The sequence below is a fragment of the Rhopalosiphum padi genome, chromosome 4 (genome assembly GCF_020882245.1).
Source record: "Rhopalosiphum padi isolate XX-2018 chromosome 4, ASM2088224v1, whole genome shotgun sequence".
Taxonomy (NCBI): domain Eukaryota; kingdom Metazoa; phylum Arthropoda; class Insecta; order Hemiptera; family Aphididae; genus Rhopalosiphum; species Rhopalosiphum padi.
Window position 1 is genome coordinate 27,380,824 of NC_083600.1, and position 26,174 is coordinate 27,406,997.

Here is a 26,174-nt window from a genome sequence, read left to right on the forward strand (position 1 = left end):
ACAATATTTTAGTTTAATTAAAACATACACCTCCGTAGAAGGGTATTCAGGAATTGCAATAGTATTTACATGTAACTATACTTAAGCATTAAAAACTAAGTGTTTGTTTATTTTAAATTGTGTTTTATTTATTGTATTGATAATATTTATAATATTTCAGAAGTTATCAACTAAGTAGGTACCAATGTCTATTAACTACTAATTACTATCTATAATATATGTATATATATATCTATATAGTATGTTCTATACACCAAATGAATAAGCTGAATAAGTAAAATCAATAGCATAGATACATTACGAAGATGATAAAATTACTCCAGTAATATATTTTAAATATTAAAATATCTTAAATATCTATCACGTCACTTAAATGCTTATAACCACTAGCTCTCCGACAATGGCCAATGGGCTTTGGCGCTAATTATATGCATGTGAATTGTCACATTTATTTTGGTATTATTTGTATAAAATACATATTATTGCATATTTTTATACATTGTTCAAATCTTAATTAAATTATTATAATTTATCATCATTCATTATGCTGATATTATTTGTTAACAGCTTTTGCTTTTGAAACGTATTCCTATTAAATGTATTCGTGACATTAACATATATTATTATTATTATTTATTAAATTTAACATCTAAAACTATAATCATTGATTTTTACATACTGCATGAAATTATTTATTATATTATTATAATACGTTAAATTTGATTATTGGAATGATATTGTTTTAAATTGATTTAAATGTTATTTTGATAAATATTGCTTAAAGCACATAATTAAATATGTTAATATTATATAGGTTTTAATAATATATAATATCATTTTAACTTGAGATTAAAAAACTTTTTATAACTTATGCATTATGTGGTTAGTCGATAATCTTTCAAGTCATTTATTTCTACGGCTCAAAAATAAATAAGTATAGCTAAATATAACGCATAGCTCATACAGAAATATGAGTATTATAAACTACAGTAAGTTTTATGTAATATACAGTTATACATGATGTTATAATTTTACTGTTTATAACGATTATGTGAATGTAAAAAATTATGTAAACGTAAGAACTCATCATTTTAGCTCATGTGAGAAAATCATACTACGTTATATATTTATATGGTATTTAACGAATTAACGTATAAGTAATGAAAACTGTTATCTAATAATTATAATAATGACAAATATGGTGTGTAGGTAAAGTAATATTGTTTGGTACTCACTCAAGAATAGGCACCACAATCGATCTGTTCTAATCCAATTGCGTTTCATCTTGTCATTTGTGTGAAAATCCGCTGTAAAACACAAACACGGTTCTTTTAGACATGACGGTTATCCATGACACTACTATATATTTGCGTGTAAACGCAACACATAAAAAAATTACGATAGTAGTAATAATAATAATAATAATAATAATAATAATAATAATATTATGATTACGATTACGATAAATTGATAAATATATAATATGAATATAACGCGGCGGCAAACGAAATTCAAAAGTCTATATTTGTTGTATTATCATACTATAATATTATTATCGATGGTCGCAAAACGCGGTGACGGCACGTCCTGCGTGTGCGTAGGTACATCGACGACACTATTCGGGACTGTCGCTCGGTTAACACGCCGCAGTGGCGTTCCCCGTCGTCGCCACTGCAGGTAGGGGGAAACAACTCCGCCGGAGGTACCGGGGGGGAAAAACGCCTCAGATGAATCCGACGCGTAATAAATGTATATATATATATTATGTGTGTGTGTGTGTGTGTGTGTGCTTGTTTTCCCCGGAGTTTTTGTTTTCCCACGGACAATGCTGCACACTTCAAAAGTGCTCGTTGTGTTAGATAACAATAATAATATACCTACCTGTATGTTTTATATTTTTTAAATCGCAGTTAATTACAACCATAGAGTGTATGAACTCTTAACGTCGTATACATATGTATAGGTATATAATATTATATGTACGAGTATATTACATTATAGTTTATATATGTTCATTAATATGGTGTTCTCGTTTGTTCGTTTTTAATAATATTAATTAATAATAACTAGTCGGTACATAATATTTTATATTATTTACACGGTACCTATACAATAATAGTTATGGTCGAACATCGGTTAATTTCGTACTAATGGATATAACCGTACTTGTGAGTGATGTTTCGTTTCGTTTTCGTCTATCTAAATCTGCGCATTTGATTTTGGAAAATATTTGAAATTATTATGCATTTATGCGCACTACGCATCATTTACTAAATTACAACGAGCGAGTTTATAATTTTACTAGAAAATATCGGATATTTTATATTTTTTAGTGTTTTTACACATGAACAGACAGTTGTGAAGTTATACGGAGGATATAATGAGTAAATATATTGAAAAGTATTAAGGTGTATCGAAGTTTGTAGAATAATTGTCTATGTATTCTTTTTCAAACTGATGTCTATACTCTATACTAATGTAAATAGGTAATATAATAATTGATGTAACTTCCTCGTGCACATAGCGCAGAAAAAAAATTACTCAAAATTGACTTTCATATAAAAAATAAAATCAGCATTATTTCGTATTTCATTATTATTTATTCGATTATGATGTAGAATATATAAGTATTTATACGCGCACTACAAGCACTATGTTATAAAAATTAAAAATTCTAAACTAGTATGTTAATATTCAAATAGATAAAAAATTAAGTGGCGCTTAAATTTACGCTAAATATAATAAATCAACAATTTTTTTAGATGTACCTACTTTTATTTATAATGTACTAAGTATTATACCTTTTATAGTATATTAGGGTAGTACAGATTATATGTAGTTTTATAGACAAATAATACTTATTTTAAAATGGAAAAATTGTTAAATATCAGTGAGTTACAATAATAGTTATTGTTTTAACTTATGATGGACATTGGACATATTTTATTATTTAATTCTTAATGTTTATATCATATTACCTACTATTTTTTCAGCCATTCTGTACTCCGGTAAGTACTGTTTGAATATAACATATCTGTTCACCACGACGTCAATGACAATCGGAAAACATAATACCGGAAAAGGGATGATAAGACCATTATTATAATATAGTATAACATTTATTCTCGAAATGGTGAAACCGCTTTAATCCACAATAGTAGACTCAGTCCGTATACGTATAAGCGACTTCCGATTCGATTTGTACAGTGAACACTAGCTGCGGATAACATATTATTATATATATAATAAATACACCATAATAGTATACTATTGACTGTCGAAGTAAATCGAATGTGTCCATCATTTTTTATGATTACCTCATTGTGAGTTCCCGTTTTCATGGATTGATTTCCAGCTATATATATCATATTAAACACCAAATACACAGGCGCGTGTCTTTTGTTCGATAATCGTGTACATGTTTGAAGAAAATGTGCAAAAGAAATAAAATATATATATACATGGAACTGAGAATTGCTGGGCGTTAAGCGAAAACGATATTTTAGAATTCACGGTTGATCAATTAATAATTAACAAATTCGAAAATAATAGTTTACTAACATGCAACCAATAATTAAGCATGATATAGGAATGTGTGATTAAGGGACACGTCATTTTAATAGTTTGTCAACAAAAAACACAAACTGGACTAATTTAAGACGCGTGAACCATAAAGTAAATTTAAAAAATAACAAAAATACATTAATCAGTAATCACAATTGAAACATTAGATTATTTTCCGAAAAAAATATGAAAAAAAGTTAATTTTTAATTATTATTCGATTATAAAATTAGTTTAGTACCTAAAACGATTAAAAACAAAATTGACAAAAGGAATAACAGCAATTTTCATTTATAATTTCTATGATACGATATATCACGTATACGAGTATACCATAGATATTTAGTATAATATCTATGGTTATTAAATAACAATATTTTTAGTCAAAACATCGGTGTGTCATGATATCATATTTTCCCTGTATCTATGTCGTATATTAAACCGATATAGTACCATATATTCAGTTATATGCTTATTATTGTAACGAAAAGTGTTAAAATTAAATAAATAAAAAAATAATAATAACAGTATAAACAACGCATTTTCAACAGAAAACGACGTACATATGCATATTTCAGTGATGTCACATTTACCAGTCTCTCGGTCCATCCGTCAAACAATAGCGAGACGGGTAAAACGATAATTGGTAAGAATTGTATTCATCACCGCGAACGTAGTGGAGAGCATAATATACACACGCGCGCGCGCACCGCCGCCGCCATCAAAAAGAAGAAAATATATCACGTTCCGGGTCGGTTGACTTAGTGGAATCATTGTATTTTCAACTAACACGCGTCGAGTAAACGTCATCGTAATCGCAGAACAGTATTTTTTTTTATTATTATTATTATCTAATTGGCCGAGAACGTAAAAAAAAAAAATTTGGTGGAATGTTTACTTTGATATCACATAAACAGACATGAGTGGATGGGAGATATTTAAAAAAAAAAAATGTCTGGAAAGTGAAAAAAAATTTAATTGAAAACACAAATCATAGTATCAGAATTTAAAGGTAAAAAATCATCAGTTTTTTCGTTAAAAACATATATGGTTAAAGGAAAACTATATAATATGATGGGATAGTTTTTTTATGAAATATAATATAATTATATATATATATATATATATACATTATATTATTGTTGCTATACTTCTTATTTTTACTTTATATATGACTATACAAATGGCAAACACGAATTCGATTTCAGTTTACAGCAAATTACTTTTAACAACGCATATACGAACTAAATGTCAAAACATGAACATCGGTTAGGTGTAATATTATTTCAATAGTTTTTTATAATTTACAAAATAAAACGAGTTTTGATGTGTTGAGAAACTTACGAATGTATTTTGTATATTATCGAAATTTGCACTGTATCATTTATACGATACACGCATTAAACACACTTTGATTAAATTATATATGGCAAAAGTGATTTCTCAATCAAAAAAGAGTAATTTGTTATTAAAACTCATCAGAGCATAATGAGGTTATGCTTTGGTAAGTATGAACTCGTCATTGTGAATATGAATACAATAGGAAATGTTTTATATTTGAATAGATAATACTGTAGATAACATCAATTAAACTTGGTACCTATCTAGATTCAGTTTAAGATGTATTATATAGTTATACATACATACCGTCTTATGTATTGATTTAGTGGGTATAATGTAACATTTTACACATTTTATACACGAATATATATTGAATTACATGAATTCTTGAACTTTATAGATTTGTTAAGAGAAAGGAAATCGAAGTATTTATCAGATAGTACAACGTTTACGATTTTTATTCGTGACTTCATAAAAACTATTGAATTCCCATTTTTTTTTATGTATAACAAGATTCGGGATATTCTTTAGGTGAATATTTCACTCTAAATTCTGTATTATTTATTATTATTTTTTTTGTAACAAACATTTTTCCGATTGAAAAATTGAAAAAAAATTCTACTATCATGAAAATGTTTGGTCCATTATAAAAAAATAGATTAAATCTATAATCTAGAAATTTATTAACCGTTTATATGCAATTTTATTTATTCTACTTAGATTTATACATTATGGATGACACACAAATGTAAATACAAAACCATATATAATCGTATCTATATAGTTAAATATTTGTACCAACCAATAATACGTTATACTACTCTACTTATGGGACAAAAATATTTTATAGATATACACGTGTATATACTTACATTTAAATAATATTAAAACGAGCATTCAACATCTATACAAATTTTAAAATTCTTTCAACTTTGGGATAAAATTATAATTATTTCAAATTTGAATAATGCATGGCTTTACATGTTTTGTTATAAACATGTTTATTACGTTTATATTTGTTGTCCAAATAATATTAAATTAAATCGAATAATTTGATATACAATATATCTACTTATTAAATGGCTATATATTAATACATTAATATGTATTATTTAAGCAACAAAACAAGTTGGGAAGTATTATGAAACATTTTAGCATAGTTAATCGTTCTACATATATCGTATTTCATTTCTATATGAATTGATAGTCGTTTGAAAATAATATCGGCCGCATTATGCAAATTATATTATGTAGGCACGGGCGTTAAACGTGACTGAATATGGATCAAATCGATTTTTATTTTTAATTCGTACACAATGATTTATGATTATTTTATAAGTTTAGTTAACATGATAATATGATCTATAACTATATATGTCATATGACACGGACACATGGTAAACTATGGTAACAAGTTATAGCATATATAGTCATATTTCATGTAAAATTTACTAATATTTATTCTAGTTATACATTTTCAAAACACTTATTTATTTTTAAGTTTCGATATATTTGAACAATATCTTTCATATTATTTTATATTTAAATTCCATTTCAAACTATAGATAAATAAAATAATATAATAATAATTAAGTTGATTAGTGATTATCAAGACTATATAATAAATAATGATCGTATCATTCTCGGGATTGAAAATTAGCTATTCAATATGGTGATATTCGAATTGTTGGTATCTATAGGTATCTACAATAATGCGAAGATGACTATATTTTTGTAATATCGAAAGTATTATAAAATATAATTTTTTACTGTCTGATGGTATTTATGACAGTTGATACAAACAAATCGTTATTATTAGTTTATGGTTTATAAGTATTACGCCATATTTTACTGAAATTCGTGATTCCGCTACAAGGCAAAAACTTACATCATTTTTCAATTTGGTTTACGTGTGAAAGTTCAAGACCAATGATTTCAATAATTCGGAATTCAAAAACTATGTGTATACCTACACATCACCAATAAATTATTCTACTTACAAATATATTATTATCGTTTTATTATTTATGCATAAAAACTTCTTGTATCTCGTTTATTTTAAAATAGCGAGTTTATTCCGTGCCGATGCCATAATAATAACATACCTACATCGATATCGCATATCTTACGAGGAAAAAATATCAGAGAAGATAAAAAAATAATAAACGTAATCATTATTATTATTTAATCGAATCGTATTGGTGTAGGTTATCTATACGGCGGCGAATCGTCGCCCGATGATTGATTATCATTATTATATATTATAATAATAAATAATAACATTATATACCTATTATTATCATCATCGAGTGTCGGAACACACTCGCAGTGCACGCGTCGTAACAACCGGACTCGTTGGTTATCGCATCTTCTCTGCGGATATAATAATAATATTATATTATACCAAACGTATATGTATAGGAAGTCGGGTACGTATAAAGCCGGTATGGGAGTCGGATATACGCGAGTAATATTATAATATAATTTTTAGTTGCGCAACGACGACATCACAAGTGAGGAGTTATGCGTAAAAATGTCGGGAAAAAAATATCGGGGAAAGTTGTGAGACTGTGCCGCAGTGTGCATAGTGCGATGATGATGGGTACCACGGTGAGCTATACGCATATTATAATGGAAGACGCCACCAATAAAGAAGAAAAAAAGTGTTAGCGTGTGTGAACAGTGTAATCGACCTTCACCTTTGCAATACAACATCCGCTATATAATAATAATGTATGCAACGTATCGGCCAGGTCCCCCGACTGCGTTATGCTATATATATATATATATATATATATATATAGGTATGTTTTTTATTATATATTATGTGATTATACAAAATTATATCATACTAATTGATCGCTTGAAGTGTTAAATACATCGCGTGCCGTATATGTAGTTATCATTATTACAATTTGATAATTATTATTTTACCCTTTAAAAATATTTTCAGTAGAACGTGTGTAACACGCGGACGTTTATGACTTCTGTATGATACATACGTACCCATCCATTACAGCATCATAGTGTAATGCAATAGTGCACGATATTTTTTTTCTTTTTGTCTACTATCCGTTAATCAAAATAATATTGTGCGGACGGAAATCATCAAAAATGTTAAACTATAACTTTTAATAAATTTTTTTTTAAATTATTATTGACGCAATTGAAATAGTTTTAAGACTACTTATAATCTACGATTAAGTTTTTTTTAAATATAATTTACGATATTCACTAAACCGTCTGTATAGTAATATATTCAATCAATACATTTAACGAAGAGCAGTATAATAATATAGAAAGGTATTAATTACCATTAAACCATAATCTTGTTAATGCGATAAAAACTTATATGAATACAAGCAGAATATCATGTACCTACGTAGTATGTATAAAATATCATCATTAAATTTATAAAGACTAAGTTAACAAACATGTCTATATGGAAATACAAATAAAACTCGAATTTTAACAATTTTATAATTTACTATTATAATAAGTAGGTAGTAACTTATTATGTAAATGTTTAACTAACGAAAGTTAATATTAAATTAAATAGGTCTTACGTTTTTTATTAGATAATGTAGGTAGGTAATGTCTATTATACAGCTACATGGGAAATTCATATTAGACGTATTTTGTTAACTAAGTATATCTACTTATATTGTGAGATGTCTAACTGTTTAATATTCATACATTTATTTTAGTCTATATTTCTGTGAGTTTGATGTTTTCGGCTGATACTATAATGAGGCATATTTCGATGTTTATCTTTTTAGACTAATAAGTATGTAAACGCAAGTTAACCTTCGTCGTACTTAAACGAAAATTTCGAGCATATTTTCAGTTAAATAATATCGTCTCGTAACTCGCCGACTACATTTTACAAAATCACGAGTGTATCTACTCGTATAATATATACCCAAATAATAATATACACGCATATTATATGTTATTTTAACGAACCACATTTCATTATATGAGAGATGATAATATGATGATATAAGTGTTAATACATTTTCGCGTGCATGTTTCGGATAGATTCGATTTCAACCCGTTTCGAAGTGCACGTCTGTACCAAGTGAAAGCCATACAGTGCGGTATGATTATAATATATAATACTTATACATAATAATATTATATACAAATATACGATGATGTGAATCAATATATGGATTTTATGGACCATGATCCGACGATGATTCACGAGTACATATTTATATGTATGTGTGTGTATATTTATTATGACGAAACGGCCAATGAATTGGAATGCGTTACAAACGCATATAATAATATGAGTAATAAGTAATAACAATCGTTCGTAGGAAGCGAGAGATGCGCTCGTGGGACGAGCCGAGCGAAGTAAACTCGCGTAAGTCGTAGGAGAGAAGACCGTGATCGGCGCCGGACGGTGAATTCAATGTCCATTGTGGTTTGTATAATATTATTAACATTTTGGGCTATGGGCGAAAACAATAAACATATGGTTGCAAAACTTTACGGTCATATTCCAGTACGAGTACACGTGAATCATATACGAGTTATTAGTACCTATATATAGTACAGGGAGACCGTCTCACATCAATGTTATACTGTGGGTATTATTTTACCCACAGTAATATATAATAAAATATTCAGTCTAACGTAATAGTAGTGTTGTATATCGGGTAAACTTAAATAGGAAGTACCTAAAATAGTCATGACAGATATCTTCACGCATATACCGTGGATTCGTAATAATATTCTTACGTTACGAGAAACGCAGGTATGGTTAACCGATAATCTTTTTATCGTTATCCTTATATATAAATATTTATCTCAAATAACAACGGCCTGTTTATGAGCCTATCAAGTTTCCAATAACAATATTGAATTATTTTACGATTTTTTATTTTTGTTAATTTATTTTAAACACTGTACGTGATAATATCATATATTATACCCTTTTCAGTGATGAGGGAGTGCACGAATTGTATTTCGGTTGTTTATCATTTTTCCAGCAAAACTGTTGAATAATTTCACGATTTTTTTCAAAAATATTTTAAAAAGAACACGTAATGTATTCATCAATTTTTTGGGTAAAATTTTCAATAATTAAACGGTATTTTTTTTCTAAGAGCTAATAGCCGGCTTAGTATATGTATTACAGGAATAGGAATACTAATTTATGAACTAATAGTCTATAGGTTTATTAAGACTGTGTGTTGAATCGATAATGATAGGAACACCATGATAATGACATGTAAGAAAGACATTAATAATATATTATTGATAATGTATAATATTATAATATAGGTACTATTTAACATTGTATTCATTATTTAACTAAGTATGTTTTTTGACCATGATTTCAAAATTATATTATTTATAAGTGAATTAAATTAATATGATTCTATTAAAAACAATGATATTTACATGTAGAGTGTTAATAAATAAACGTAAAAGTCTATTTTAAGTTTTAGTTCGTTAAAATGAATTTTTTTCGGTGAATGTAAAATTTTTTATAGTGTATAATAAACTTGATTTTTCAAGGATACTCGAAGATTTTCATTGCGTTAAGCTTTTTATGCAGTGTTTTAAATTATTTATAATAATGAACTTGAGATGAAAAACATATACATATAGGAATTAATTATATTAGAAAAACTTGAAACATAAATTCAAAGAAGTTATTCGTTTTGGAAAGTAGCTTACGAACAGATAGAAATATAATAATATTAAAAAATATAATAAATTTAATAAACATAACTTTTTAACATAAGCTCATTAGGTAGTTTCTTTGTATTTTTTAAACAAAATATATGCAAAACTTATATTACAGTAAACTTGATTTTTTTTATAAATAGTTCTCATTTCTCAAGGATTTTCATTATATGGACATTTTAATGTCATATTAATATTATGAATAATGAGTGCATAATAACAAGGTACCTATGGTATATTGTAGATATTATATATCTAATAGTACTTATTAAATTATATTATTATTCGCTATAGATAACATCACATATTATTATTATAGACAGTATAGACACATTATGTATAGATAGATTCACCCAGATTGACAATACGATTATAAAACAATCCATTGCAGGAATTTGGCGCGTCTAATGTTAGTCTAAATACTGTCTAAAGTCTAGACAATATTTCTCGAGGGGCAAAGAAGGATAAAATCAATAGTTATTTAATTTAATTGTACACGAGAAAATGTTTAGGTAAATTAATTGTGAAAAAAACATCCCCAGGAAAAATAACTCCCAATATAAAAACGAATCAAATTAGTATATGCTTTTAAAATGTAGCAGTGTCAGCATTATATTAAATATTTTTTTTTAGTCATTCAATGATAATTTGAAATAGAACAAATTCGAAAAATACGTAAATCAACTATCGAAACTATTTTAAATAAATTATGGGTTTACAATAGGTTGATAATAATAAACTTTCGACACTAAATAAAAATTCAAAATCTATAGATTCTAGTAAATTATTCAAAATCGTGTCATATACATTATCCATACTGTGACAGTTGTCGATTACTTTATAAATGATATAGATGGGTAATGGGTTAGCTACGAAGAAATTGCGTTTTTCCTTTATACACGATTCTGTTCACACTCGACAATAATAGTGTATATAATAATGATAGGATATTGTCATAAATATTTTGCCGCAATAACGTGTACATAAACAGAGCTTCTCGCGCTGTAGTGATAAATAACAATGATTAATGACATAATAATAAAGTATACATTTGGCGCGGTCTAATGATTAGACTCTAATCATATAGTAATATATATCATAGTAATTCATTGCATGGCGATGACAGGAACTCGAAGGTTTATTCTGTAATCGTTTAAGATGTTATAATATTAAAATACAAAGTATACATATAAAAATACAGTGGTCGCCGCTTAATGTTGGTAATCGCTTTAGTACTGATCAAACTGATAATATAAATCGACCGATTACGCTAAACGAAAATTGAAAAAAAAAAACAAAACATATTATGTCAAATTAAAAAAAGGGGTTAAGTAGGTACCTGCTTTGCTGTACAGTAGGAGTCGATAATGTACCTCGTTATTGAGTAAGTCATTGCAATAGATATGTTAAACTCGAATTCAATAATAAATCAATGTCACTATATTATCATTTATTTATATTGTGATTAAATTTGTGAATTGCTATTAATCATTATTGTAAATACTTTGAAAATATCATTTCGTTAAGTAAAATGTATAATGTTCAAACGCCTACGGATATTTTTAAATTAAAAAATATCTAAAAAAAATTATGTTGGTAAATTTATTTGATTATTGGATTTTAATATTATTACTAAGAGGAACCTTGCATTACATTTTCAAGCTTTACCTATAAAAATTTAACATTTCGTTAAATGTTAACATTTTTAATTATAAAATCATTTGTGATTTTGTTAAAATATGAATATATCAAACGCTTATAAAAAAAAAACCATTGATTTACGCTACACTTGATTTTAATTCCAGTAATTTCATGAAAACTTTATACTACATTTTAGAGTGTTGCGAAAAAAAAATTCAAATGTCTATGAAATATAGTTCAAAAATAAATGTCTCAACTCCCAGTACCACTATAGTACACGAGCAAAGTGTATTTCAATACGACCAACACGTACAAGTTTGTCCAAGTATTAAAATGATTATATCTATTAGAATTAGACGGTAACTTCGATAGGGTGTTACTAAACACTCAAGTACTTGTTGATATGTTATTACACATTATAACCATTGATTACAATTTAGAATTGTATTATAACACCGGTGTACAGCATTCAATTCGTACTTATATTTTTCAATAACAATAAATAGTTGATAACATTTCCTATGATTATAACAAGCCGTGGTGACCATAATATCATTTAATATGTCATGCATATTATTATACTTATATATACATTAAATTAATTATCAAAAATTATGTTATGATATAATATTTTTTTATGTAACTTTTTTTTATTGTGATTATGATGAAAAGTAAAAATATTTTTAAAAAACCGGCAAACGTGTAGTCACGTCGAACGGGGAAAAAGACGTGTTGATAAAATAACAGGTTTTTGTTTTGTTTGTTCTTACAGTGTTTCTTATACCCGTGACATTTTTCCGTGCTTCCGATGAGATTATACCTCGGAGTCAGTTATGCAACAAGCAGACACAATTGTTAATAATCGACTCACCGCAGTACCAAGTAGGTAGCGAGGTATGGTTAAAGGTATACTTAATTGTATTATATCCTAAAATGATAATAATAATAATATAGGTGCCTAATCAATGTCCGTACAACGTATCCCTTTTGATGGGTTATCTAAAATTATTACGTTTTATTACGTTTCCAGTTTGGCGTGACGCAACGACGATATATACCTATTGCAGCATTATGGTTTCACTGTGGTCGTGTATTTTATTGGCCAGTAGTAAATTATTTTATTTTTGATAAAATCAGTACGATTTATAACCGGATTTGAGAAATTGGTGGATTTTAGTACAACCGCTATACTATTCTGTACATGTCACTATAGATTAAATGTTGAAAGCTCTCTTTACCATAAAACCACACACGCTTTACGTCAACTAACGCGTTGATGTAATATTTTGTTGTCATTCCAGCAGTTAAATAGTCTCCTTGTGGGTGTTTATTAATATAACTGTATTTTTTTTTATTTATTTAAGTAAATTGAAATGTATAGCATGCGGTAGTGAAATTTCTTAATAAGATTCATATTAAATGATAAGATAAGTTGGATTATGACTTTATGAGAAAGACTTAAAAAAATGTTAAAAATATAAAAGTCTTTATCTGATATGTCTTTTCTTAAAATACATATAAAACTAAAATATATATTATAGTAATATTATAGTTAGGAAGACATCAGGTAGTACCTTTTTTCCGCGTAAAACATACATTTTAACATTTACACGTCATCTATACATACACACCTACACACGGAAATAATTAAGTTTGGTTCAAATAGGTACCTGTTTTTAATTTTTAATAATTTTTTTCTCAAATTTTTCAGACCTTCAAAGCACATATTAAATATATATTATACACGTTTGATCTTATGCATTTTATTTATCTGAAACGTATTCTACATATAATTGCTATTGTGTGTATAAGTGTTTATGTACATTTAATTTAATTTGCATCCATATACTATACTTATATTCGATTGCATATATTTAGTTGTTATTAAAATTTAAAATATTAACTGCAATTGCGTAATCATGATTAAAATTGTAAACGCTCACGAGACTGTAAAGATTGTTGTTCGAAAATATTAAAAAAAAAACAATGTCAAGTTTAAAAACTTGAACCATAATAACCCATATAGGTATGGCCGGTATGGGACGTATGGTACAACACAATAATTCTAAATAATAAATACATCTACACAAATAAGTGAGCACATCTATAAGTACTCTACCATAATGATTATCGTGTAATCAATGTGTTATATAGTATTAATTGCAGTCAATGATTTCAGTATTTTCGTTCGCTTGCGAGTTTGCTGAAAAATGAAAACCGATGAAAACTATACCCGATATTATGTTTCTTATCACACACGCGGTACACAAGAACATAACACGAGCAATTCTTTTTGTTAGTACCTTAATGGGTATACGCACTTAGGCAACTTGAATGTTTTATTATTTAATGGATCAAATGGGTCATGAACGACGAATTTTAATCACGATTGGCACGTATGTTACTTAATCCGTCATACATATTATTATTATAATACAGTAATAATATATATATATAGTAATAACATTCAATATTTAGAGACGTGTGGTGACCTAAACGCACGGTTAATAGAAGTGGTAGCTGTTCAGAGCGCCGTTTTAACGATTTGAAAAATTACGATGAAGCGTGACCTGACGATAGGCGGCTACATGTACCTATGTTATAAATATGATTACTGTTTTATTAAAATAAATTATAATAGGCCGCTGTTACAAGTGAGTTATGGTCGTGTACGTGTGTGTTATATGCGCATAATGAATTTGTGTAATTAATTTGCCAAATTCATTAAGTGAGTACGTAAATAACCCTAAAACGGATCGACTCATCAACTAGTTTTAACCAACCATATAATTAGTAATTACCCAACAACATGCGTTCATTTCATTTAATTATTAGAAAAATATTATAAAACCAAAGCAGAATTTAGCTTATGAGATAGGTAACAACATAAATAATGAAAAATGCATTTTTTGATTAATAACAAATAGAAAATTAAATTTTTTTTTTTTTGTTTATAATTTATATCTAATAATATAATATGCAATCACGACTAAAGAGAGTACTATAAGAAAATTTCTATTTATAATAAGATAACTATATAATAATGGAACTATATATATTTATTTTTTTTTTACCTTAGTAGCTATTAAAGTATAGAATTTTGAATATTATTATATAAGATAATTGTCCTAAAATATTCATGATATATTATAGCAATATAAGTACTATATTTCTATAATAAAAGCAATTTCAAGCAATATCTTTTCAATCAATGAAAATGAAGGTCATTTTATTAACTGAATGATTATGATTAAACATTATATTATTTTGTATTGATGATTTTTGGACATGAATAATTGAAAAGTTAATCAAATAGGTACGTTTCCAAGGCTTTAAAAATATTTAAACACTTTCTGCGAATTCGTTTTAAATTATAGATAAAATAATCAAAATGGTTTATGATATTATTAAATTAATTATAATATTTTATCCGATAACTATTAGCTAAGAAGAGTTTGTTTGTCTATAATCTATATGCTCAATACGTGTGTTGCTGAATAAAAAACCGCTACTTAAATATCAACATTTCAATATTGCCCAAATTATACGTAAACCACCAGTCTTAATATATTAATGTTTTAAATATTATTGTTAACAATTTTCAAAATATGTGTATAATGTATACAAAACATACTTAAAAAATAAGCCCAATAATTAAATTATTCTTTAAATTTTAGTATGTGTACTATCTTATTTGTATAATTGTATTTAATGTAATATAACTTGTTAAGTTTAGATCACGCAATCCGGTCTTTCTTCGGTATAGTAAGTATATTTTATAGGTGAGAATAAAAATAACGTGAGAAACTTTTAACGGATAATTTTACTTTGTTTCTTACCGATTGTACTACATCAGTCATGTAATAATCTTGTTTTTATAATTTAAATATCAAAATGTAATCCGTGAATTTCGCTGTGTTATGAAATATAAAGGTAGTTGTTGGGGATTTGGTGTCACAGTTTTTTTTTTAAACAAAAGCAAACATTATCGCGATAAGAAAGAAGTTGTGAAACGTCATTAGAGCGGAGTGAGAGAATCTTCAGCATTCCATCCATGACAGTTGGAGGCCGACCATTCGACCCCACAAATTAAATTAAATAAAACAACAAACAATAAGTTCAAAGTATAAAATAATTCTAATGCAAATCCTTGCACTAATTATATGTTGGAGACGTGTTGGGCTACAAATCAAAATCCTTCCGAGACTGATGAGTTGAACGAGCGTAATTTGGATTTATATTTTGTCACGACAAAATGACGGAGTCCGATAGGGAAAAAATGCGGTCTTAAACAATAATTATAAAGGACCGTGGACCTAGATATACGGTAGGTATCATATAATATAAAAAAAACAACATTAGAGTACTTTTATTTTTAAGGTCATAATATAATTTTATAATAACTACCTAAAATAAAACCAAGATCCGAACATTGGTAATATTATGTATTATTGTGTTGAGGACTAATTTAATTTAAAATAATTATTTACAAGACATTATACCTATACTACACATAAACTGAAATTAATTAATTATATTAAAAAAATATTTATGCCATCAATCTATTTATACATGTAAAATTCCAATGATTATAGTTAAAACTATGGCAGTTACATAATAATTAACATAAATATAAGTAATAATCATATAAATTCTAAATTAAAAAATATTTTATATCGAGAAAAGAACATAAGAATGGACTAAATATTACATTTCAAATAAACGACAATACAATATTATATTAAATTATAGGAAATTAAAATATTAAACCGAGATAATATATAATATTATAATAATATTTGTCTTAGTCGTATATATATCATATAATATACATATTATACCTATGTAAATAATATATTAACCACGATTTATGATTTTATCACAGTGTAAGCTATTAAAATATGTATGCCATAAGGTTATGTCACTGTTTGATATACCTACAATATTTTGTATTCTCATCATAATCAACTTGGATAAATATTATACTGTTTGTTGTTACGAATTATTTCCTATAGTCAACTACTTTGATTCACAAAACATGACACAACTATTTTTGTATACTTTCCTTTCAATCAAAATAGTACAGTGCCCAACAATCATGTAGTGGTCAGTTACTCTTTAGGTTTAGCCTATTTCCTACCCGCCCAAATAATTTCCTACTTTTAACAACAGTCTAAATATTACTTGATGAATATAAAAATTGTATTGCTTATATACTTTCAAAATATAATATTATATACCAATAATTTATAATAAAAAATGAAAATTGTAGAATAACATTTTATTGGGGAGGATATTATATTAAATGTATATGTGCTAAATCTTCGATGTGTATATTATAACATAAGTAGGCATATTATCTAATCAAATCTTGTCGTTATTGTAGTTATATAATTTTTATTTTAGAATGGATTCAAACTTTAAAAATAACCGAATAAATACGAATTTTGATAGGTGTACAATGTAACAATCGATTAGTATTAAGCACATGTGTTTGGCTAACTAAACTCGAGCATAGGTCACCACAGCTGGTTAATGATCACGATGGTCTTTATCAACACGTAAGTATACGTCACGGATATTTCATGTATAACCCCGGGGAAGCCGCAAGTACACTGAAAATAATGATAAATGAAATTCACATTAGTTCCCTAGTGTACGCCCCGTGGAAACGCTTGAAGCCATTGTATTAGTGCCGAACGATTACAACCGGTTCACTACTATTTTCGAACGCGTGCCAGTAGAACTGTAATAACTTTAAACGGTCATAATGTGAGCACCTGATATTAAGTTTAATCCTAAGTAGGATCCATTTTAGATGATTCTAAAATAATATGATATGTTACTTCCAAACCCCAAATACGTAGGTATTCGAATTATAACTTAGATAAGTAGGTACCTATTTAATTTTTCTTTTTACCAACTTCTTATCGTCTTAATTTTATGATGGATACCAATTCTAAAAGTATATTTTTATCTAATCGAGATAAAATTAATCATAAAATTCAATTTAAATAAAGCTTTTATTCGATATTTCCAATAAACATAATATAATACTTTATACCGCAATTAGGTTACCTAGTAATATACAATAATTTATAACCAAGTAGCCCATAATATCATATAAACCTATCGATTTTAGATTGTCTAAAAAATTAAAAACGTTTAACATAATATATTCAATATTCCTGCTGTTAAATAAAAAATACTGTATTAAAAAATTATATGCAATATTTAACAGAAAAGATAAAATTATCTAAAAAAATAATAACTGTCTTAGAATCTTTAATTTTTAAAATGAAATTATACATTTTTTTGCTAAAATTAGTAAAATATTAAAAACAATTTCATTTTTATGTATACTTTGCATTTTTATTAACGTTGGTCCAAATGATATTAATACTTTTAATATTTCTAAATGGTGCTTGAGATGAGATGACTTTTTATGACTACCATCAACAACGCGATATACATTTTAACCCTTCAACTTACATGACCACTAATTATTAAAAACATTTTAAGTTTTAAAATTTTATAATACATTTAAATTATTAGATGTTACTTAACTTATTGAACAGGAAATCTTGGTCCTCATTCTTTATTCTAATCAAAGTAAATTAAATTAAGTATGAAATATTAGAAGCGCAATTTCATTATGAGCGTATACCATGGAAATAACATGTTGATATCTATCTTTTTTTAGGTACATTTTAAATCACATAATACATATTATAATATCATAAATACATAATGCATATACCGTGATAGGAAAACGATTTTGGATTAAGTAATATTTTGATGCCCTAATTAACAATTCAGCATTCACAGTTTATTAAAACATATTATACCTATTCATAATAATTCTATTGTATTAACGCTTCAATAAAACCCTAGACTGAATAATCTAGTCGATTAATCGCGTTCAAATATTACGTCTTAGTACAATTTTGAAACAACTAGTTCAAACAATCAAGTTTCAAATAAATATATTTAAAATAATCCGTTTCTTACGGAGACGTTTTAAGTTAAGTGAAATTTTTTTCATTATTGTTTGTTTTTTAATACCGTTCGGAAATAATATTCTGTACGTGTGCGATATTATTCTTCGTATGGTCGTTTTTTTTAAAATGTATACCAATAAATTGTTTTTGATATATTGACCATTGTTATTAGTAGTATGGGTAAAGAGGTACATGTACTATATACAATATTATATAAGTTATTGAAGCAATTATTTCGTTTAAACTTAATACGCCTCCGGATCAGAGAGAAATAAATTGTTAAACATATTTCATTAGGTGAGCGTGAAAAGTAGTCTCATTCTCAATTGTCCGCCTATTGTGTTTACGTAGAGTATATTTTAATAAACATCTATGCCAACAACAAACACTATGCATCTTTCTTTCCTGTTTCGGCAATTTAATACGTTTGGATTTAATCCAACTAGGGTAAAGTATTTATTTATTGTACAATATTAAAATGTCTATTTGAAACTCGACTACACTATACTCGAAAAAAATTTACATTTTTATTATTTATTGTAATTTTCAATAAAAAATTGTTATAAAGTTAATACTCTAATAATTATATGCAAAGAATATAACGTGTTTAATGACCATGTATACATATGACTATATATTCGAATTATAAAAAGCTATACCTGAATGACATTTTTTAGTTAAGGATTTTTAATTTGATTCAAATAAAAATATGTTTTATCTTAATTTGTTATCAAAAATATTTTTTTTATTAAGGTGCATTTTAGATTTTCAGGCCGCTAAACTATCCGTCTATCACTAACTTCCGATTCTACTATGTACAAATGAGTATTTAAATCCACTGATTTGCATCTTTCTAAATCATAATACTTATGCTTAAAGTAGTCAAGAACCTATTTTAAACTTTAAAAAAAATACAATATTGTTATAATCATTTTAATGTTTATCTATTTAAAGGATATTATCTTTTGATTACAAAAACAAACTTATGTAACACACAATACGTAAACGACGATTTTCGCAGACTACAAATATTAAAGGATTACGAAATTAAAATAAAACATAATGCAAATAGTACAAAACGAATTGACAACTATAAACAGAGCCCTCCAGTATTGTTTTCGAAATATCAAGTAACTATAGGTATACACGTTTACTATACTATGTTTACTACAGATTATATTTGATATCTAATAATAGATATGGTTTTTTTGTATATCGGTTGAAGAAAAAAACTGAAAGTACATTTATCGTGAATCACTTCAGTCATGACGCTTCCAAACTACAGGGTTCTGTAATGTCCTTATTCCGTGGTCATAATCGTGCAGTGATTCACATTACAAATCGTGGCCAAATACAATAATAATTAGTTCATCGTAATATTCTGAGCATTCGTTTCATCACAAAATTGAAGAACTATATAATATCAAATTATTTAGGGTATATTATTAACTTTTTTTTTTATTTAAAATACGGATCGTAATGGTATACTATACAACCATACTGGAAATTACCGTAATTTGAGTGATTTATTTCAACCAAAAGAAGAATTCATATATAGGACAAAATTACCAAATAGCTAACACGTAGTCGTTACATTTAAAAATAAATGAAAATTATATAATATACAGAAATGGTCTAATCTAGAAATAATAACATTGGTTTTTGTTATTTAGATTAAAACGAATTTATATATGTATTGGTAAATTTTTAGGGTATCAGAAATATTTTCATAAAATGTAAAATAACCATGAACAGTAATCGGTAAAATTGAAATTATTTACTATTTTTTTAGTGTGAATTATAACAAAGCTTCTATGTTAAAGAAAATAAATAGTGAAAAGCGTACGTTGGTTTAAAACCTATAAAATAACTTATTCGTACACAATAATACAATATTATAGAAACATACATATAACGATATTGTTTGGTGGTTCGATATCGTTTATAAATATATACATATTACCTAATATTATAATAACAAGTATATGTTTATGTAACGAGTATTAATATATATATAGAGTATGCATAATATGATACATATACGTGCATATTATATTATACAGTTAAAATATTATAATCGTATTATCTATAGAATTGGCACTTACCGGTTTAGTAAATATTCGGCGGATCGGTTCGATAAGTGTGTGGGCGTATGTAATATATACGTATATATATATATGTATTGCCTTGGGTCAGTACGTCTCTATATATAATGTATATATATATACACGATATACTTATATAGGTAACAACACGGTATGTATCGGCGTATGGCGTGTGTTGAGGACTCCGTCGAGTCGATTATATTCGGCACAAGACACGTCGTCGACTATATTATAGCCGTAGGTATAATGATATAATGTACAAAATACAGCGTGTGTATATATATTATATGGTCGTCGTCGTATGCGCGGAATCGCGTCGGCCGCGGCGCTAAGTATATGATATTATATCGGCAAGAGAGGGTCCGTCGTCGCTGCTCGGGCACCGGTAGTGTTTCCAACTCGCGATTACGGACGTGAATGGACGACGGTACAGACGACAACGACTACGATGATGATGTTTCCAGACGCACACACGTCGAGGGTGTCGTCTTCCTTTCTCTCGTCGGCGCCCCCCACCCACCCACCCACACATAGACGCGCGCGCGAGCCGGACTCCGTGATCATATTAATATTATTGTAATCGGCCGAACTTCGGGGGAAGAAATACAATACATAATGCTATTATGTACGTTAAACGATGTACATCACTGGTGCAGCCGTTCTCGCGCGGAGCGAAAAAAAACCGGGTCAAGGCGATCGTCCGCTAAGAAAGAAAGAAAAAAATAGAAAAATTGCGACGGAAAATAATATCGCATGTATAGAAGGTACACATCGCATCCAACCTGCGATGCTTACACGCCGCATTATGATTTATATACAGATTAGGTTATAGGTTAGGTTAAATTGGGTACCTAACCTGGTATCTGGTATATAATACATCGTGGTGCTCTTTCGGCCAAATGTAAACTTCTACACGAATAACCTTTATACCTGAAAAAAATTAGGGTAATATTCTACAGTTCAACATTTTTACTTGAGTATACGATTGTGGAATTGAAAATCTTAAAATCTCAAAAAGCTAAAAAGGATCGTAACTAAATACAACCGATCTTAATTATATATATTAGACGAAATGTATATAATATACGTACATGTATATTATATTAATATATAATATGTTGCTACCTTTGTCTAAAAGTATTGACGAAGTTCATGAAACGATAAATTTAATGGATATTAAAACAAACCGTTTCAACAATTTGTTTTATCAAATTATCATCATACCTATATTATAGTATTTTCTTGTACCTATATTAATACATCATTTTTCTGTTCTAAGGAAAATATATTATTAAACGGTACATTTAATTAGTGTACAAAATATTTTCCGCAATTATTTACTATTCGTAAATTTTAAAAATCAATATTAAATACCATTAATTTTTGCTTTGCTTTCTGACAAAAAAAGCCATAATTTTTATTAATATTATTATTTTGCAGGAGTAAACAATTCCCCCTTTTGGGGGGTTTGACTCGAACCGCTTTCGTTACCACGTGTTAATCTTTTTCGATTACTTTGGCGTTTTTTACCGAACTACTCAGACCCTTACATAAATATTATTAAAATAATGACTTATAGGCTCGAACTTTAATACTATTAGAAAAATCACCAAGATAATGCATGTTGTTGCAGGTGCGGATCCAGAATATATTTACGGAGGGGGGGAGGCAATACCATGTGCGTATCGTATTTTATGGTCTGCCAAAAACAGACATCCTAGAATTTACCCGTGTGTCAGAGTCTACGAGGGTGGTGCTATCGCGCTTGCTCCCCCCCCCCCCTTGGATCCACGCCTGTGCTTTTGCGCACTGAAAAAACAAAATTATGCACTTTAAAATAAAATAATAAATAATAATTAAATATACCTGTTTTTTTCTTTATTGGTGAATTTGCTCAACACTAAAAATTATAATTATAATATTATTATAATTTCATTTTAAATTAAGGTTTTTTTTCTTTTTCCATATGATTTATTTCTATGATTTTGACAATTGGCATCAGTAACCACAAGTTTTTTTAATTTACTATATTTATAAAAATAAAACATTATGGTACGAACTAATAACGACAATTTATTCATAATAGATACATGTACAGTAGAACTCCGATTATCCGAACGCCTATCACCGGGCGATAAACAAGATTAACGGCTTAAAAATTTCTTTTTTTCTTTTAAATTATGTTATTGTATTTATAGCTTAGTCTGTTTTAGTTAAATATTGTAATAAAATTATTTGTTTATTGTTACAAACTTCAAATTATATTAGATACATATTAATAATAAATACATATATACAATATATTCATATAATTATATAATTTTTGATATATCATATGTCAATCATTCGATATTTCCAGCTTATCCGGACCACCCTCAACATTAATTAGTCCGGATAATCGGAGTTCTACTCTATATAATTCTATAGGTTCTGAAAGTCTGATGAATATAAATACCTATTGTTGAACGGTATAATTATGTAATTGTAACGAGATCAAAATCTTACGTATTTTTAATAATTATATCTATATATTACTATACCTATACTACAAGAATTGTATTAATCGTCAAATATACGCTAAAAACCACAATTATCGAAAGTGCACTAAGAATCTTCATATCGATAAATATGCATTTAAAATTAAAAACTTACGAGTAGTTACTAAAAACTTTTAATATTGAATAATAACGTAACATTTTTAGAACACAATCATGCTTTTTACAATTCGTTGTAATTAATAATTTAGAGAAGTAATTAATTGATAATATTATAGTATTATAACTGTAGGTATATTACCGCAGATAATAATTATTAATGGGAAATAAATTAAAATAATGAAGTGTGTAATGGAAATATGCGTAATAGTAATACGACCCTCGCTACATCAATCGTCAGTCATCGCCAATTAAAAAAGTTATATCACAATAATTATAAACATTTCTAAAAGTTACAATTTTTTGCCTGAAATGATGTATTATTTAATTGTTTTATAAATTATAAAAGGTATACGTGAGCCAACAGTTATTCTTCCCAACTGACCAACTGTTATATAAGTATTTGAATAGTTCTGTATAAAAACTAAAGATAATATGTAGTTTTTTAAATCCTCAAAGTCGGTTTTGATAATGAAAATTGTCGGTTTAAAAAAAAAACATTTCGTGCATATTATACATTTTTAGAATGATTGAGATAAATAATAATATGCGTCAAATCAGTATTGCGTATATTGAGGGGGGTGTTAAATGATCATAACCCGCGCCCTCCTCACGCTCAGAAATGTTTTCCTCGATAAAAATGATTTTATAACCAAGTTCAACAGTTTTTATGTTTATTTCAGGTAATTTTAGTATCATAAACGCTACCCTAGTAGTGCTTCCCAACACTGCGTTTAGCATAAACTTTCGATACACATTGTCGCACAATATTACGAAATTCCGACGGGGTGGTATAATAATAATATTAATTTCATAATTCTATTATTTTACCCGCCCCATCGGAATTTCGTGAGATTATGTGCATATTATTATTATTATGTCAAACGGAAACCGACTTCGCGATTGTGCGTTCCGAAGGACGACACAGCGGACGCGCGTGTGAAGGAACACGCCTGCTGGCGACGGGACGTTAGTCGAACGGACGAACGGGATGGTGTCTTAATCATGTGGGAAACCCTTTTCGAACGCACCTGTGCGTATATCGAAAAACCTTGACCGGACTACATATTATTATAATAATAATATGATGTACACAAATATATACTGTAATAATATATTGTGACTGTTGTATACAGTTTTATATACAACGATATATTTTAATGTGTAAACCGACCACGCAATATGAGTCGATATTACAACAATTTTGAGGTTTTTAATTACGCCAAAAGTAATTAAATTGCAACAAAAAAAAAACATACAACACTGTATATATATATATATATTTATATATATGAGTCTGTGTGTATTTGCCATTGTTTATATGACTATATATTACAATAAATAATGCATAATAGACATTTAGAGGCGCTAATTAAATAACATATATAATTTAATAATTTAATTAACTTTAATATTGTAAGCTTTTGATTCGTGGACATATTTTGTTTTATTATTTACTATATAATATTAATGATACTACCAGAAATAATAAGCCTATATGAATTACTAAAATGATGAACTAATAGGTAAACACACTGGTATTGAAATTTAAAGAAAACAACGTGTATGTAAACTTGATGGTTATGTAAATAATTGTTAGTTGTTACCCATGTTTTTTAGGCGAAAAATGATTCATTTTAATTAATAAAGACACAGGATATATTTAAAAATGTTTAGTAAATACTCGTAGGTTTTTATTAGTAATTCACATTCGATAATACCATCAACATAAATGCATCGTCTTCTAAAACAGGTTTTAAATCAAAATCTCAAGCATTCGTGTAACATAATATAATATATTATAATACAATTTAGTATAAATACATAAAAAACAACGTTCAACTAGTTTATAATATAAAAGGTTAAAAGTCATTACGCAAGTATGATTTCCGATGTTTCATATAGAAGGAAGATACATATTTTGTCAAAATTATATGAACTTTACATTTACGACTTTCTCTAATATTGGGAATTTTATAATGTTATATGTTCTCATCCTGATGTTTACCGGTAAACATACTCATTAGTCATCAACTACAAATTTTACAACACACAAAAACGTTTCAACTGAAATTATTAAAAATAAAATAAATACTTTTAATTGCTATAAAAATCTTAATAAAGACATTATTAAAATGAATAACACCAGTTTAACTATTAATAAAAC

The 26,174-nt window shown here is 27.4% G+C and overlaps 1 protein-coding gene across 2 annotated transcripts in view; it reads right to left on the reverse strand.

Moving 5' to 3' along the window:
• LOC132928470 (mucin-2) overlaps window positions 1-21,791 on the reverse strand; it is a 48,693-nt gene extending 26,902 nt beyond the window's left edge. Inside the window, exons 1-2 of one of the 2 annotated variants that reach the window (XM_060993161.1) lie at window positions 21,354-21,791; window positions 1,236-1,307 (exon numbers count right to left, since the gene is read on the reverse strand). In XM_060993161.1, coding sequence (XP_060849144.1) covers window positions 1,236-1,284 — 49 coding nt within the window. In that variant the 5' untranslated portion in view covers window positions 1,285-1,307; window positions 21,354-21,791. Of the gene's footprint in view, window positions 1-1,235; window positions 1,308-1,542; window positions 1,562-21,353 lie in introns of those variants that run through there. The other variant, XM_060993162.1, reaches the window with a different exon arrangement.
• Between the last annotated feature and the right edge of the window lie 4,383 nt (window positions 21,792-26,174).